This window comes from Crocodylus siamensis, chromosome 2 (genome assembly GCF_052110815.1).
Source record: "Crocodylus siamensis isolate JL-2025a chromosome 2, ASM5211081v1, whole genome shotgun sequence".
Taxonomy (NCBI): Eukaryota; Metazoa; Chordata; order Crocodylia; family Crocodylidae; genus Crocodylus; species Crocodylus siamensis.
In genome coordinates this window covers 39,026,567-39,042,530 of record NC_143396.1, presented here as the reverse complement: position 1 = coordinate 39,042,530, position 15,964 = coordinate 39,026,567, and the positions used below count along the sequence as shown (strand labels likewise).

General features: G+C 39.3%; 1 protein-coding gene across 2 annotated transcripts in view; it reads right to left on the bottom strand.

Moving 5' to 3' along the window:
* Positions 1-655: 655 nt before the first annotated feature.
* Positions 656-15,964, bottom strand: part of STIM2 (stromal interaction molecule 2) — a 149,451-nt gene continuing 134,142 nt past the window's right edge. Inside the window, exons 6-12 of one of the 2 annotated variants that reach the window (XM_090035731.1) lie at positions 14,616-14,793; positions 13,738-13,915; positions 12,214-12,381; positions 11,838-11,938; positions 11,428-11,564; positions 4,463-4,682; positions 656-2,360 (exon numbers count right to left, since the gene is read on the bottom strand). In XM_090035731.1, the coding sequence (XP_089891857.1) occupies positions 1,880-2,360; positions 4,463-4,682; positions 11,428-11,564; positions 11,838-11,938; positions 12,214-12,381; positions 13,738-13,915; positions 14,616-14,793 (1,463 nt within the window). In that variant the 3' untranslated portion in view covers positions 656-1,879. Of the gene's footprint in view, positions 2,361-4,462; positions 4,683-11,325; positions 11,565-11,837; positions 11,939-12,213; positions 12,382-13,737; positions 13,916-14,615; positions 14,794-15,964 lie in introns of both variants that reach the window. The other variant, XM_090035730.1, reaches the window with a different exon arrangement.

The window sequence follows — 15,964 nt, the reverse complement described above, 5'->3', positions numbered from 1 at the left end:
CTTTTGGGGGACACCAGTGGGAAGTCCTGCACTAAGGTATAGCATATCCTTGTACTAAGAGGCCATCATAATATAAACATGAATAAACAAACAGAAACCCTACAAAGTGGGACCTCAATATAAAAATAAGGAGTTTTGTATCATGTCAGTTTAAATACTTGGTTAAGAGTTTTGTTGAAGATTCCTTACCAGCAAGATGTTTCAGCAGTCAATGAATGCATTGTTTTCTAGATTACAGTATGTGTGCACTGGCAAAGACTAAACCCCCTGAAAACCAGTGAGAAGGCAACTCTACTATGGTCACCAACATATCCTCCTCCCTCCCCTTCCCCCTCCCACCGCTACACCCTCCTCAGCCCAGCAGAGCTCAAAAGATGTAGTCATAACACTGGATACATTGCTTGTGTTCACTGGAGCAAAAGCATTTCTTTGGAATGTAACTCAAAGATAATTCTTGCTCGGCCTTAAACATTTTCAGACACACTGAATAAAAGGCACTGTTATTCAAGAAGCATTTTTTTGGCTCTGAATGTAAAAAAAAAAAAGTGGTGCTGGTATTGAACAAATAGCCACTGTTTCCCTAAAAAGACTTCTTTGATACTGAGGTAATTTAATACCTTATGATAAAAGCTTACTAATGTAATAACTTCTTTTGTCTGAAGCAGGTCTTGATTCTCACCTTAAGTCTTAAAATTACATTTAATTCATAACAGTCTACATGCATTATAAAATTAGACCGTTTACTTCAACCAGACAAGTCTGAACAACTAACTCTTTAAACTATACAAAAATAAAGAGTATGAAATCTTACAAAAAGTAGGACATTGAGACATTAATAGCTGATCCAAAAATGATAACAGTAACTTACACACTGCAATAAGCATAAGCAGCCTAAAACAGCTTTCAATAAACAGGACCTCAGAAGCAGAATATCAGCTAATGCAATCCCAAGCACAATGACGTCTCTGATTTATTATCTTTGCCACAGTACAAATTTTCACAAACTGAACATCCTTTGTCTGTCGAAGTCTGTAAACAAGTGCTGTATCCCCCCCCAACCCCAATTTTAAGCATGTGAATGTTTAAGTCTTTCACTCAAGTTTCATATTCATTACTTGCATAAGGAATCAAGAGCCTCTTCTCTTGTTAAATTATCTCTATATTTTATCATACAGCCTGCAATGCAGTAAAATCACAGTGAAAGCCCTTGAAAAAAACATGATCTTTACAGCAGGACTTGAACCGCTCAAATAATAAATGCATCTAATGAAGCTTCCCATAATAAAAGCATGGAGTTTCCATTTCCAGAAATCAAGGCAATTAGAAATCTTATGTTTTTACTTAAAAACTCCAAAAGATCTAAAAGTGAAAAGACCCATCTCTTCAGTCAGTTAAGAAATCATACAGTTTCACTTGCAGAGATACTTTTCCAGTCTGAAAAACAGTAGTGCAATTTAATTAGTTTTACTTCCTTATGTTACTTCTGTCCAGTGGACAAATGTCCTAGCTCTGTGGAAAGATAAGAAGATGCTCTGGTAAACAAGAAACTTTGGCAAGCCCACACAGGCTTACTAGTCCATTAAAGCTTGCAAGTCCAAAGTGGCTTTAAAAAAAAAAAAAAAAAAAAAAAAGCTGAAACTAAAACAAAGCAGAAATAAATAAGCAGAAATGACTGTAAACTGACTGAACATTTTAATGATCTCTGATTTGACAGCTGGCATGAACTTTGACACTGGAGTCATTTAAATAGTAAAGTTGACCTATACAGCTTTCCTGCTATGGCATCCAGTCTGAAATGCCCCAAAGAAACTACCTCCCTAAAATTTAAAAAAAATTAAATGTTTAATTACGCCACTCTGTGGGGTTTTGCCTTTCCAATTCACTTGGACTTCTTCTTAAAGAGGCTTTTTATTTTGGAGGGCTTTTTGTTTTTTTCACCATTCTGGCATAGGTCCTGTGGGATGCTACTTATTCGAGGGACAGGGGAGGCCTCATGAGCAGGTTTGCAATCGCTGCTGGCTGAGGAGCATGAGGTGTGGCGAGGCTTTGGGACTGGGATCCCACTAGACAGCTGGTTCATGCTGCAAGATTTCTCCAGGATGCCATTGTACACTTTGCTTGCAGGGCTAAATATCATGCTCTTAGTTTCTGTCATGCCTACGCAGTCAGGAGAGCCCCTTGAAATATCTGCAGTCAGAGATGAGGAGTCTCCTGTAGATGATTCTTCTAGTGAGAGTTCCTCCCGGGAGATCTTTTGAGGAGACAGCGTTTGGTGTATTTCAAGACTTGAAGGAGGAGATTGCTTCCTTCCAATGGATGAATTTAAGGAGTCACATTCTGAACTGGTATCCTGTACTTCCCTGTGTCAGAGAAAAAGGGAAGAGAGAGCGACTGTAAGACAACAATTTTCTTAATGCAATTGAGAGGAAAACAGGTTTAGAATATATGCCATTAGACTGCAAACTTTACCTCATTTATTCCACTATCAGTGCCAAAGGTAGATAGCTAGATATGTATTAACTAGGGATCTGTATGGTTTAAACTTACAATGATACCTGGAATAACATCTGAATCAGAATAAGTTCACGTATCGGATTCAGGAAAGCCAATTTTATATATGCAATCTTATGGCATGGGAAGTGGCCAGTTTTTTCTTGTAATTTTATTTGTCACACTGCTACTAAATGAGTAAATTTTAGTATAACTTTAAAGTCCACAATAAAATGGTATTACTTATTAAAACATAAAAGTTGAATAACTTTAAACCTCAGCCAAACATGATGGGTGCCTGTAGACATGCTGTGGGGGATTGATAGAGTCTGCTGGAGCATGGTAATTACAGTGCTTCAGCCAGCCTTCATGTCTCATGTATTAGCACCCCTGTGCTTCAAAATGGCAGTGGGGGCACTTGAATTAAAGCTTACTGAACAAGCTTTAGTTCAAGCGCCCCTGCTGCTATTTTGAAGCATGGGGATGTTAATACGCCAGATGCTACAGCTCTATAATTAAAGCGCTCTACTTAATGCACCATCCCCACCCCCGGAGCACATGTAAAAGTCCTTGATCTGTTTAGCTCTGTTCAGAATCAGTCATTTACATTTCAAAGTAGAAAAGCAACAATCATCCAGATAAAGTGTTTCCACATTCTAAAAATATTAGTCACGCCAAAGTCTATTATGAAGATATCCACTTTCCTAAAATTTAAGCTTTGTGAGGGGAAATGAATGTAAAGAAACAAACTAAAAAAAAAAGAAAAAACCGAGAGAGAAGTCCCAGTGAAAAAAGCAGCACTTTTTCACCCAGCTTCTTACCTATTGAAGATACTTATATGGCCTTCATTATTACAGCACCCAAAAGCATCAATTTCTTGGGTTTATTTCTCAGTGTCAGAACAAAGATATCTGACCAAAGTCACATGAAGTATGTGACAAAGCAAGGAACACCTCTGTTCTAGGCCAGGACCTTATCTACTAAACTACCATTCCTCTGAATTTAAAACTTCCAATTACAAATACACTGTACAGCATAACCATACATTTAAAGAAGCACCTGAAGTCTTAGAGCAGACAAATTTTCTCCTATGAGCTCCTGCTTTTACTAGCAGGTTTTTCCCTAACTAGTAATTAGACACAAACATAATGGACAGAAACAAATTAATTCAAGTATTTTACCTATGGCACAAATTTGACATAAACTTTTTTTTTTAAAAAGTTTATTTGGCTAATATTAGCATCCCCCCTTTACTGTTAAGCATTGCCAGTGTTTAAATAATTCCAAATCTCCTCTCTAATCCTAAAAGCAAAAGAATTAACTAATTTATATTTATAATGGTGACAGGATGCTGTCTTAGAAGTTATTGTGATATCCCAATTTCTTGTGCCACTTCAGAAATAAACAGCTGAAAGATGGACTGTGAGGGAACAAAAGCTCTGTGAATAAATTAAGAAGTTATGAAACCCATGCAAATGGACTCAGGGTGATTATACTTGAAAGTCTACTTGAGAATAGAAGTCCTCAACATACAATGTCAGCCCATTTGTTACCCCATGAAAAGACTCTGTCTTTCCTTAGGAAAAAAAAAAAAAGGTAGCAACAACAGTGAGCAGAGAGCTCTCTATGGTATAAAGTATAAGAAAGCATTCTGACTTCTCTTCTGACTAAGGTTTGCATTGCAGTCCACCTTCTCTCAGCCTGATAACTAAGATTGCTTTCGGTTCCCATCAGAAAAAATATAGCTAAGAACTTGAACTGATTCAATACATCTAAGATTGTGGTAAATCCCAAATTCTACCTGCTGTATTGACCATGAAAGTCCATTTAGTGTTCCAAATGAGTCACAATAACTGAGGTTTTCAGCCTGTTGGCTACTATACTTTCTGGCTCAGTTCAACTTCTAACACTACTCAAAATAGTTAAGAGCAATTCTACCAGAGTTCCAATAACATGCCAGTATTCTTTATACCATTGTTTATCAGCAGTGAAGTAAATAGCTTCTTCCTCTTCCTCAGTACGGTAAAGAGCAGGGCAACTTGACACTGAAAGGATGTCAGGGTCAGGAGAGTGCAAAGTATGCGGAGTATATTGAGTATGTTGCGACTGTGGAGATGATGGCACAACACTGCGCCTCGAGCGACACAAACTACTGCTTCTTGCTAAGGTGCTGGGAGGCTTTACAATGGACCCTGCGAGGGAAAGCGGGGGGGGGGGGGGAAAAAACGGTGTTACTTGATGTTAACACGATTATTGAAAACCCTATAGGCAGATACTCTTTCTTGCAGGAGTGACATATTAGATAAATGATCTTCAGGATCAATGCATCTGTGAACAGCTACAGAGTCCTCAATTACCACTACTTAAACAGAAGGAAAGGTGGAGCAAAGTTGTGCTTTGCCACACCCTCTCTCCCAGAGGGGTTTGTGGGAATCCAGGACCTGAATATAGCAGTTTTGTGTCACCAAAGCATCCCTCTGGCTATTTGCAACTACATTCTGGTTCCTTATGTGTCCCCTACCCCCCTCTCCAGGCAGCATGAAGAGGGCAGATCTCAACTGAGAATCTGGTCCTGCATGTTTGTACATTTAAAATGGTGGTATTACATTATCATATGTTACAGAATTATTCTCCTGTATTTCACTTGTGTGATAACCAACATTAAACAAGAGGAAACTTTTTCAAGCACATTTTTCAAACAAGTAAACCTAACTAAAAAACAAGTGTCTGGAGTAAATTAAATTTATTTAAAATCATGTATGCTACAGTTATGAACTCTGACCTATTCAAGACTTGCCAATTACTGCTGTCTCAATAGAAAATGCCAAATATATAGAAGGAATTTTCTGCTAAATATTGAGCAGATGCCAGATTTATATCATCTGGTTTTAACTGCAATAAATTTGTATTGGTATATTTTTTTTCCTCTTTGATAAGCTTCTTTTCCCCAGACCTACTACAACAGCAACGATGCTGAGGTACAGTTCCTCCTTGTCAAATGATGAAGGAGCAAACTAAGACTTTATTAAGGAACTGTCTGACAAGAGGCCACACACACAGCAGTCCGGGAAATCCTTCCAGTTTGTTTTATTTGGAAAGCAAGCCAGCCAGAACCACTCAAGTGAAAATAAACCCATGGAATTACTCAGACTCACTGCTATGGCATTCAAAATTTGTAGACTTCTTCATACCAAGATCATGGCAGCTTTGCAATACTTCACTTGGACAGGGATGGCCTTGCTCACAATGGTGTCAAATTTGCCTACTCTAAGGAACTATTAACTAAGGAAATAAATCAGGAAATTCAGTAATTTTGCAAATCAGGCTGGATTGATACCACATGCACCTTTCCTCCTGAGAAGCCATTTTAACCTTGGATAATCTATATTGTCTCTTCCTGTGTATCAACTTATTTGCTTACATGCTTATATATAGATTTGTACCATGACAAGCAAGGACAAGGCAGATAATTCCACTAGCTTCTACACTTCCTGGAATCTCACAGTAGGTTTAGTTACCACCCTACTCTCCAAGCAGAAGGTCACTTGGGAAGTCACAGCTTACAATGTGCAGCTGCACCTGACCTCAGCTTATCAGGTTTATGCACACTTTGTTGAACTGAGTAGTAATTGAGTTCAAGGACAAAATGTTATATAGCATCTGCTCTCTGGAAGCCTATAAATCTACAGTTCTTAAATTTTGCTTCATTTATTTCTAAGCTGAACACAGCTCCTGGCCTGTCAATGTTACAGAAAATTACTAGTTAAAATGAGCATATACAGAATATGACTGCAGTTTTTATAAGATGAACTGTGATAGCGAAGTGAGCTTTGAAGTTACAAGCTGGCATAACCATGGAGTAGGTATTCCTTTAAACTGAAATAAATGCTTGTGTATACAAAATCAGAATTACTTTAATAAATCAATGTTATGGGATAGTGATGGCTGGCTGTTCCCCTTCTTGATTTTTTTAGGATAAAATATATGGTGATATCTGAGGGTATAAAATGAATGAAGTACAGCAAGTTAAGGGGGAAAGGGACTTATGAAGCAGATGCTTCACTATAACAACCCATCTACCTGTGGTAAATAAAAGCTAAACCTGGGAAGACTACCCAGAATAAACCCAGGACTATGCTCCCCCAGTTCAGCATTCACTTACCACAGGGTAAAAACAAGCATACATTTACAGTGGGGTAGTTGTTCAACAAAAGTCCCAGGCCCCTTTTAATTCATTTTAGTTTGTTCAGTTATGAGTTTCAGGTGTATATGCTTCTATACATACATCATACCGGGAGTGGATGGAGGAGAGGAGCAGTGATGCAGATGCACCTGCCTTTGATTCCTGCCCCACTACCCAAACTTAAAAACCAAATGCCGGAGAGGGGCAGTCCCATTTCTATTCAAATAGTGCTAAGCAAGTCAATTGACTCATGGCTTATTATCATCGCCTTTATTACTGTTAATCTCTTTCTACTCCACAGGTGTTTACAACAGTCTATCCTTTTTAGGAGTCTTGATATTTCACTATCCAAACTATCCTTTTTTTGCAATTTTGCTGTTTGTTCCTGGTAATATTTCTCTCCAATTTTACAATCTTACAGACTGTCCTTAGCTCTAGCTAAAAACCTTAACTTAGGTGTGATAATATTAATTCAGCTACAGAAATGAATGACAGTGAAGTATTGGAGGCACTATCAAGACAATCGAGAAGGCAAGATGTTGTTTTCAGAATCTGACATTGAACTACATTTAACTATAATGACTACCGGACAAATGATACAATATCCTTTGACTACTTTTTGCCTGGTTTGTTGTGTTTTTAATACTTTATATATACTCCAGCAAATGAGTGAACATTCCAATAGCAATACTTGTTTTTTTGTTTTTATCTGAAACTGAATAATACAGTGGTAGTTGCCTAGTATATCAGTAATGCTTCTAGTTTCTCTTTAACTGAAGAAAGATATATGTTGTGCTACATGTAGGGACTAATGAATTCACGATTCCCTGGATTCAGGGGCATTGGCTGGATTCGGCAAAATCCACACTATGCCTATGAAATCCACAGAAAAAACACAACAACTTATTGAGTACTGTGGCATCTCACTGGGGTGGGATAAGGGGGATGGGGCTGCTTGCTCTAAGGGCTGCCACCTCCCCCTGAGAAACAGCTCACCAAACCTGGAGCCCACAGGCCCTGAGGCTCTTCCTTACCACTTCCAACACCATCAGCGCCCAGTAGCAGCTGAGCACACAACTCCAGCCCTGGCCTGCCCTGAACCTGCTCTAGACTTGCCAAGACTATAGCAGACCAGCTCTGAACCAGCCAGTACCCAAGTACACAGCCCCATTCCCAGTCCCGGTCTGTCCCATGCCTGCTCCAAACCTGCCCTGGCTACAGCAAACCAGCTCCGTACCAGCATGGAACCAGTGCACACAGCCCCATCCTCCTTTGGACCAGTCCATCCATGATGAGTGGCAGCAGTGGCTCAGAAGCTGCTGCTGGGTACAAGAGAAAAGCGGCTTGCTCCACCCAGGCCGCTGCCAGGCCCTTCTTGTTGTGACCACCCAGAGTCCACATCAGACTGCCCTGCAGCTCCTCTTCACTGCCACCACTGCCCTGCTGGGTTGCCCAGAGGCAGCACTAGTAACAGCAGTGAAGAGGAGCTTCAGGGCAGCCCAGGCACAGGCTCTGGGCCTGGCAGCAGTGAGAGGAAGGTGGCCACTTTTCCCCCCATGCCCAGTTCAGCTTCTGCATGGACACTGCCACTCAGAATGGGCGGACCAGTCCAAAGTGAGCATACAGTGGGCCAGGATTGGGCCAGTGAGTGCAGGTCCTGGCTAGAGTGGGAGCAGAGTGGACTGAGGTCAGGGCAGTGCATATGGATCCCCACCAGTCTCCATGGGATGGGCCAGCAGTGGCAAGTGGAAGGAGCTGCCCCAGCCCCACTGAGTACATGGGGATAGCAGGATGCACACCATGGGCCAGATGGCACCTGGGTCAGGCAGGACTGAAGGATCCGCCGCAGCCCAGTCAAAGTCCCTCCATAGGCTAGATTCAGCCTGTGGGACCAGATTTTCCCCACCCCTGTGCTACATGAAGAAAGACTGGTGGAAGAAAAAGATATCCAAGTCTGGAGAAGTGAGTTGCAGAAACTGGGTCCAGCAACACCTTATTACTGACCTATCTAGATTTTATGCTTGCAGCCTCATGAATGAAGTAATTGTTAATAAGACTAGTACCCTACTTACAGATTGTCTGCATTATTTACTTTTGTTTAGTATTGTTTTAGCAAAGCTGTAAATAAACTGCTACTACTATTGTTTAGAGGACAGGAATAATTTACCAAGTGTTGCCAAGTAAAAAATAAAATAAAAAAGGGGTACTTTCCAGAATGAACAACAAGTGTTTGTTTCATTTACACACACACACACACACACGCCTGATAAAAATCTGAAACCATGTAGTTTCTCTGGTGAAGCTTCTACAGTAAAAAATGGGGCTGTATCCTTTACGCAAAATCCTGAACCCAAAGAATTATTTACATATTATAAAAAATATGGAAAAACAGCATTCTAGTCACCTGTTCAAGCCAACCTAAATATGACTGCATCCATGAACATCCAAATCGAGGTAAAATCTGACTGATAAAACAATAATTTAAAATGATAGGAACTTTGTAATCATATTTGTGAAAGTATGGATAATTACAATAAAGATTTAAGATATACTAAATGTTAGAAGAGATGCTGTTCTTCTAATCCTATCTCCTTAATCCCGCTATTACTTTTCTCATTTACTATCTTCTAAGAAATAAGCAAATACAGTGGCTAGAACTGGTATTCTTTAAACTAGGCATCCAAAGCCACAGGAGTGCCTATACACATGCTCTGTATTCCAATTCCAATGTAATGGAGCAGACTCGATTAATCTGCTGCTCCACATTTTAATTAAAACGTTCCAGCATTGCTGCAGCAACATATGTATAAGGCCCATGGGTTTAGAAATGGCCACTGGGGCATTTTAACTAAAGCTCATTGAATGAGCTTTAGTTAAAGTACCCTGTAGCCATTTGGGGCTTAATGCATGTGACGCTGCAGAATTTTAATTAGAGAGGCTCTCTGGAAACTGCTCTAATTAAAATGCACACCCACCCCAGCATGTGTATAGGCAGCCCTAGAAACTATGGCTAAATTTTTCAGAAGTGCTGACAGGTAGGAGGGGCTCATTATTTGAAATCTAATCACAAGTCTCCATGTATGATTTAGGTGCCTGATTTTCAGCAATTTTAAGCCAAGGAATTGGTTATTAGCTTATTAGCAAACCTTTGGTAGGAAACACACACCAGTTTCAATTTTTTAAATTGCTTTTAACAGATAACTGAAGCTTAAGAGTATGTAGCATTCAAGTGTGGAAGACAACACATTAAGATCACAGTCTTCAAAAGCTGAAATAAGTTAGGTGTCCAAAACCATTACATGCTCCTAACTCCCTGAGAATCCTTAAAAGGTATCTAAATAGGGTGACCATCATAGAGGACATTCTGGTTTTCTGCTACTCTGTCCTCTATTGATACGAAACCTGACACTTTATATCCTCTATTTTTCTCTTCAAGAAAAAAATAGAGGACATAAAGGCGACGGGTTTTGTATCAATAGAGGACAACTGGACTGTCCTCTTTAGTGGTCACCCTATATCTAAAAGAAATTAGAATCAACAGAAAATTGTGACAGTAACTGCCAGAAAGTTTCATCCCTTCTTAGGCTTTACATCTTGAGAATTTTTTTTGTCTTCAGCAGCTAAGTGTGAAGTCATCTTCCTTGTCTAGGTAATCACAGTTTCAACAGCCTGGTGTCTACTGATGATGCAATGACTACATCATCACGGTGGTTTGAATCCCCAATGTATATTTTTCAACTACAATTTAACTTAAGATGGACTATTTTCCACTATTGACTTACCACCCTCTTGCAAATAACCAGTTGCATCCCACACAAACATTTTGTCTGAAAACTTCTCTGGACAATAGCACTAATTTGTTTCACTTGTTAGATGTCTGGAAAGCTACATAACACATCCTCACAAAAATATTAAGGGACAACTTCCTACTTTTTACCTGCTAGTCTGTTTTCCAATATGGTAGAAAAATGGATTAAAATTTAACTATATAGGAATTTGAACATTTTGGATTTTATAAACAAATTTGTCATCCAATTTGCATGGCCAGGTTTACAAAAACATTATTTTTAAGATTCCCTCTTTTTTTTTCTTTTAGAGTCAACAGTAACAGGAAGTATTTTTCAATCTTTACTCCTAGTGCCAGCCCATTTATTGAGCTTCTAATTTTTGTAGTTCCAAAAAATCTTATTTTAAAAATTTCCCCCATTAAACATGGGCACCACACGTTATCACAAAGCAAGATAGGGTGTGAATTTAGCATAATCTATTCTGCATTTAAGAGTGCACTTATGGATATACTCTATCCTGTGATAAATACCAAGCTTCATTTACCCATATATGAAGATCCATAGCGTAAGCTATCACACATTCACGGGGCAGCAAAAGCAAGCACATCAGCAAGTAACAGAGTATGCTGTGAATTCACACCCTTGCCTCTTGTTGCCTCTGGCAACTTATTTGAACACCAACACTTTAAATCCTATCTTTTTTTTAAACTTGTTTCCATTTCCTGTCAAAAATGGCCCACGGATTTTTTTTTTAAATCTCCTTTGTTTGATCCTCTTCCAAAGCTCCTGCTCATTTCTTTTCACCACATTATCTCTCACTACTCTAGCTACACTTCCTTAATGTCTCCCTTTGCGGGGACATACCATGAAACTGTGAAACTATTGGAGGAGTGTCTTCATCTAAGTCATCAACTCCCCCAGCTATTGGGTAAGGCGGAATGGAGACTCGGGGCATCACTACCCAACTGTGATCAGAGTAAAGAGAAGAGGTCAGGCTCGGTAATCCTGAGTTGTGCGCTATCTGAAAGCCACAGATCTTCTCAATCTGCTGCCATCGATAAAGACGCTCTCGCAAACTTGTTGTCAGTTCAGAGAGTGCTTTTCTAAAAAAAAAAAAAAAAAAGAACACACACACAGTTATTTGCTTTGTCATCAGCACTGACAACAGTACACCATCTGACAATTGCACAGAACAGTAGAACAGTGTAATCCCTGCTGTCTCATAAGCAACGATAACCTTCGACACTAGCTCACATTAAACTTTTCAGAAGATACTGTACTTAAAAGTAAAATAAAATTCTAATTCAAATAATCTGTAGTGACCTCCATGATTTCTGATAAAAAATTGATAATACACATCTAGTTAATACTCTTACTTTGCTTCAAGGATTTTATGGTCCACCTCATCTAAGGAAGAGCTGTGTGCAACATGTAATGTCCCAAAGACAGTGCTTCTCTTCTTTTTTATTTTTTCTGCCTAAAATGCAGAATAAAATATGAAACCAAGGGCTGTATATTTAATGCAGATGACAAAAACATTGTTTTGAAAAAAAAAAAAAGAAAAAAGGCAGTAGGTATTTGTGAAGAAGAGGACCTTTATATTTTAACCGCAGAAAATGTGACCAGACAACATTCTATCCAATTAAAATGTTTACATCCACAAGTTCATTTATCTAGTAAAACTGGCCAGGTCAACAAGGCTTTTGCTCCTAAAGTTTTGAAAAACCTCAAAAGTGAATACATTGTCCGTACCTCATCTTTAGCAATAGATAGCTGCATTTCTGCATTTTGCCTTTTAATATTGTAGTACTGCACTTCCACTTCATGTGTTAACTGGAGCCATTTCTGCAGAGCATCAGGAACAGACCAGTTGCTTCTCAGTTCAAATTCTTTTTCAGCTTTCTTCAAAGCCATTCGAACCTAGAAATGCACAAATCACCACAAATTTTGTTAATATTGAAGGTAATTGAGAGTCAACCTTAAAATGCCACAGACATTTATTTCTAGCACTAAATTTCTGTGAAATTCTTAATGCTAGAAAAATATCCCAAGGTTTGCAGCATACATGCGTTTCAGCCCCTTGGCTAGGGAGTTACCCAAGGGAGCTCTCCAGCTACGAGGCACTAAAAGGCTGATTCCCGGGTCTCTCTGGACCTTAGGCAAACCCACTGATTGTCTACCTGCTCTCTCCCCTGCCTGGGAATAGAGCAGGCTGTCAAAAAAGCAGCAGATGCCAGAGAGAGCCTGGGGAGGGTTCCAGACTGGGAGAATGCCCTCCAGCTCCACCAATAAGCTGGTCCCAAAGGAACGCTGGGGACCATTCTCCCACAGTGGCAACACTCCTGAACCCCCAGGGTGGTTGCTGCTGCAGGCACAGCTACTTCCCACCTCCCACACTCCTTCAGGTCAACCCAGGGAAGTGCAGGGGGCCACTTTCCCATGGTGGCAACCCTCTTGTCACAAATGTAACACCTGTCCATGGCTACTGTCATCATCCTGAGACTCCTCCTTCAGGATATCTGACATAGTCTGGATTTTCAGAGCTACTGCATGTCACACTGGCTGTGTTCAAGCAAAACACTGAGACATTTCTAAAATTCAGAATGCAAATTTATGTATACTGCATCAGCCCTCAGAATTCCTCCTCTTTATCAGCTTTGTGAACTTGTCGTTCTGTTACAATTTGATCTTGGCATTTTTTGGTCCACAGGAGTTATGAACAAGGGGCATAAGTGGGTGTTTATTTACATGCGGGGGGTGGGGAGGGAGTGATTTAATTAGAGCAGCTCAAAGAGCTGCTCCAACTAAAGCAGCTGGAGTGGCATATGTATCAGCGTCCCTGCACTGAAAAATAGCAGCTGAAAAGTGCCCCTGCCGCCATTTTTCAACGTGGAGATGCTGATACATGTGACACTGAAGCATGATAATTACTATGCTCCAGCAGACTTGATTAATTGAGTCTGTTCCAACATGATGTAATTACAATGCATCAGAGCAGCCTTGCTGCACATGTATAGGTGCTCAAATACGAGGAACTGTTTTTCATTATGCTTGAGTAACATTTTGTTATACAGTTTATCTACATGTGTCTGCATAATTAGGCTACTATTGCATACTGCTTCTGTGGCTATGAAGCAATGAAACATGTTCAGATTAGAAAATGCCTCCAGGATCACAAGCCTAATGACAGAAAAATAATTTAAAAGAACAAAGTTCATTAAACGAAGCCCCAATCAGGAAATCTACGAAAACAAAAGTGACCCTTAATTCAGATACCTGTACTAGTTCTTCCTCTGCATACTTGAGCCTGCTCAGTTCACATTCAGCTCCCTCTCTCAGCTCCCTCAGGCGCTGTGCTTCCCGTTTTGCATCACTGATTTCATCCATCATTTTGCGCTCCAGGTTTTGCTTTTCTACAGCAACATTTCTATTTTCTTCCTGTGCCTTTATGAGCCTTTGAAGTTGAACAAAAATAAGTCTCAGAGAAAAGATTGAAAATTTCAATATTCCACTGAACAATGAAAAACTATGAGATATTTTAATATGTAGATGCCATTCATTCATCACAATTTATAATTCAAATCTCAAAAAAATCCCATATCTGGCACACCAATCTGAATTATTGTCCTTTGTAAAGGACAAATATACCTTTGTCCGTTAAAGGTATAAAGAGAGAAGTACAATCTGGTTTACTATAAGAACTTTAATTACAGCTTCTATATGAAAAAGGTATAGTCTTATCCATAACCCCCCAAAAACAGTAAGCAGTTTTCACGAAATTTTGCCTGACTGTAACAAGCTATAAAGTAGGGAAGAAAATGCATGAAAAACAGGCTATTCCAAGTAAAGTTCTTTTGCTATCAATGGATAACATAACACTTTTACTTAGTATTTTTTAGATTCACCTTCTCTCGTCGAATTTAAAATATCACAGAGAGATTGCAATATGTCAGACATATTCAACAATTGCGGCTGACCTGGTGGAACAACCCCCCGGCCCCCCCAAAAACCCCAAATGGTGCACAAATCTAGTGTTGTCTCTAATCAGTTCTTCCCCTAGTTTACAGCTTTAAATAGGATATGAAAACATTTGTACCTCAAAATAACACATTAAGACAAATAACTAAGACTTAAATCTTTTCTGGTTGACATACCTCTCTTGCAAGTCAAGAAGGCTTTGCTCTGCATTTTGGAGGCTTTCTAAGTCTTTCATCATTTTTATGATGTGTTCTCTTGAGGTCCTGTTCTGAGTATATGCAAACCAGCAGCCTCCAAAACCAATTACTATAGAAATTATTAGTGCAAAATCCTTTATCCAGTTGTGAGGGGGGCCTGTACAAATAGTTATACAAATTATTTAGTACAGATTTAAAAGGTATGCTATGGAAATGACTTCACTTCAGTCATAAAAGTGGTGGAATATGGCAGTCACCAAGTGGGTTCTAACTTAAATAACTCATAAGCTTTCTCCAATGTGCCCTTCTGAAATTCTTTTGGGGGCATTTTCCAGAAGGAGATTTGTGGCTAAACTTCATTTATAGTAGATTAACAATGCACACGGTATAGGAAATCCTTTGTGATACACTGACACTGGAGTCTTCATTAACTATTTCTATTTCATGAGCTACAGAATAATTCATCAGTAATCAAACTGTGTAACTGGGAAGAATGTCAGGTTCAATTCCAAAGTCCCTCCCCTCGATATACAGTGCAATCATTGAGATTAACAGGAACCCCATAAGTGAATGAGGGAAAGGATCAGGTTCATATTAGCATAAGGTTCTAGGTGACTAGTATAAGGACAATATGAATTTAAAAATTTGGCTGCCCAGCTAAAGATATATAGCTGTAAATCTCTCTTGTATCCAAAAATGATCAAATTAAAGTAATTAACCAGACTAAATTTCTGTAGAAGTAAAAGAGGTCTGATCTGAATTTTAAAAAGGCATAATTTGTTTATATGCTATTACAAAACATAAGATATCTAGCCAAGGATTCAGTGATATAAAATAGATTATTCCTTTTACATGTAGATATGGCAATATGTAAACGGTTGCATAAAAATAGCCATCAAGATGCACTTAAAAATATTCCAGGGGCACTACGTACCCACTTTAAGGCCAAAAATGACAAGCAGCCTCCTACTCATGAAGAGGCACTGACATCTCACACTGCTCTTCAGAGACTGTACAATGCAACTGGGCCCCTTGAATTCTGAGTTACACAAAAGGGTGCAGCTGCCTCAGGATTCCAAAAGAAGAAATTTAGTGAAGTAACATGATGGGACAGCAAATCCTTTCCTAAATATGGCTAAAGACCAAGTGGATAGAAGTTTTCAAATGCCACCTTTGTCAATTCACCCATTCGATACAAAACAAGTAAAGTTCATATAACTGAATTCTTCTATAAAGGAACAGTAAGAACGTTTCTCGCTTGAAAAGGTCCTGGGTTTATGGAGTCAGATTGCAGAGAAGATGTAAATATCCATGTGTGCCATTCCTAA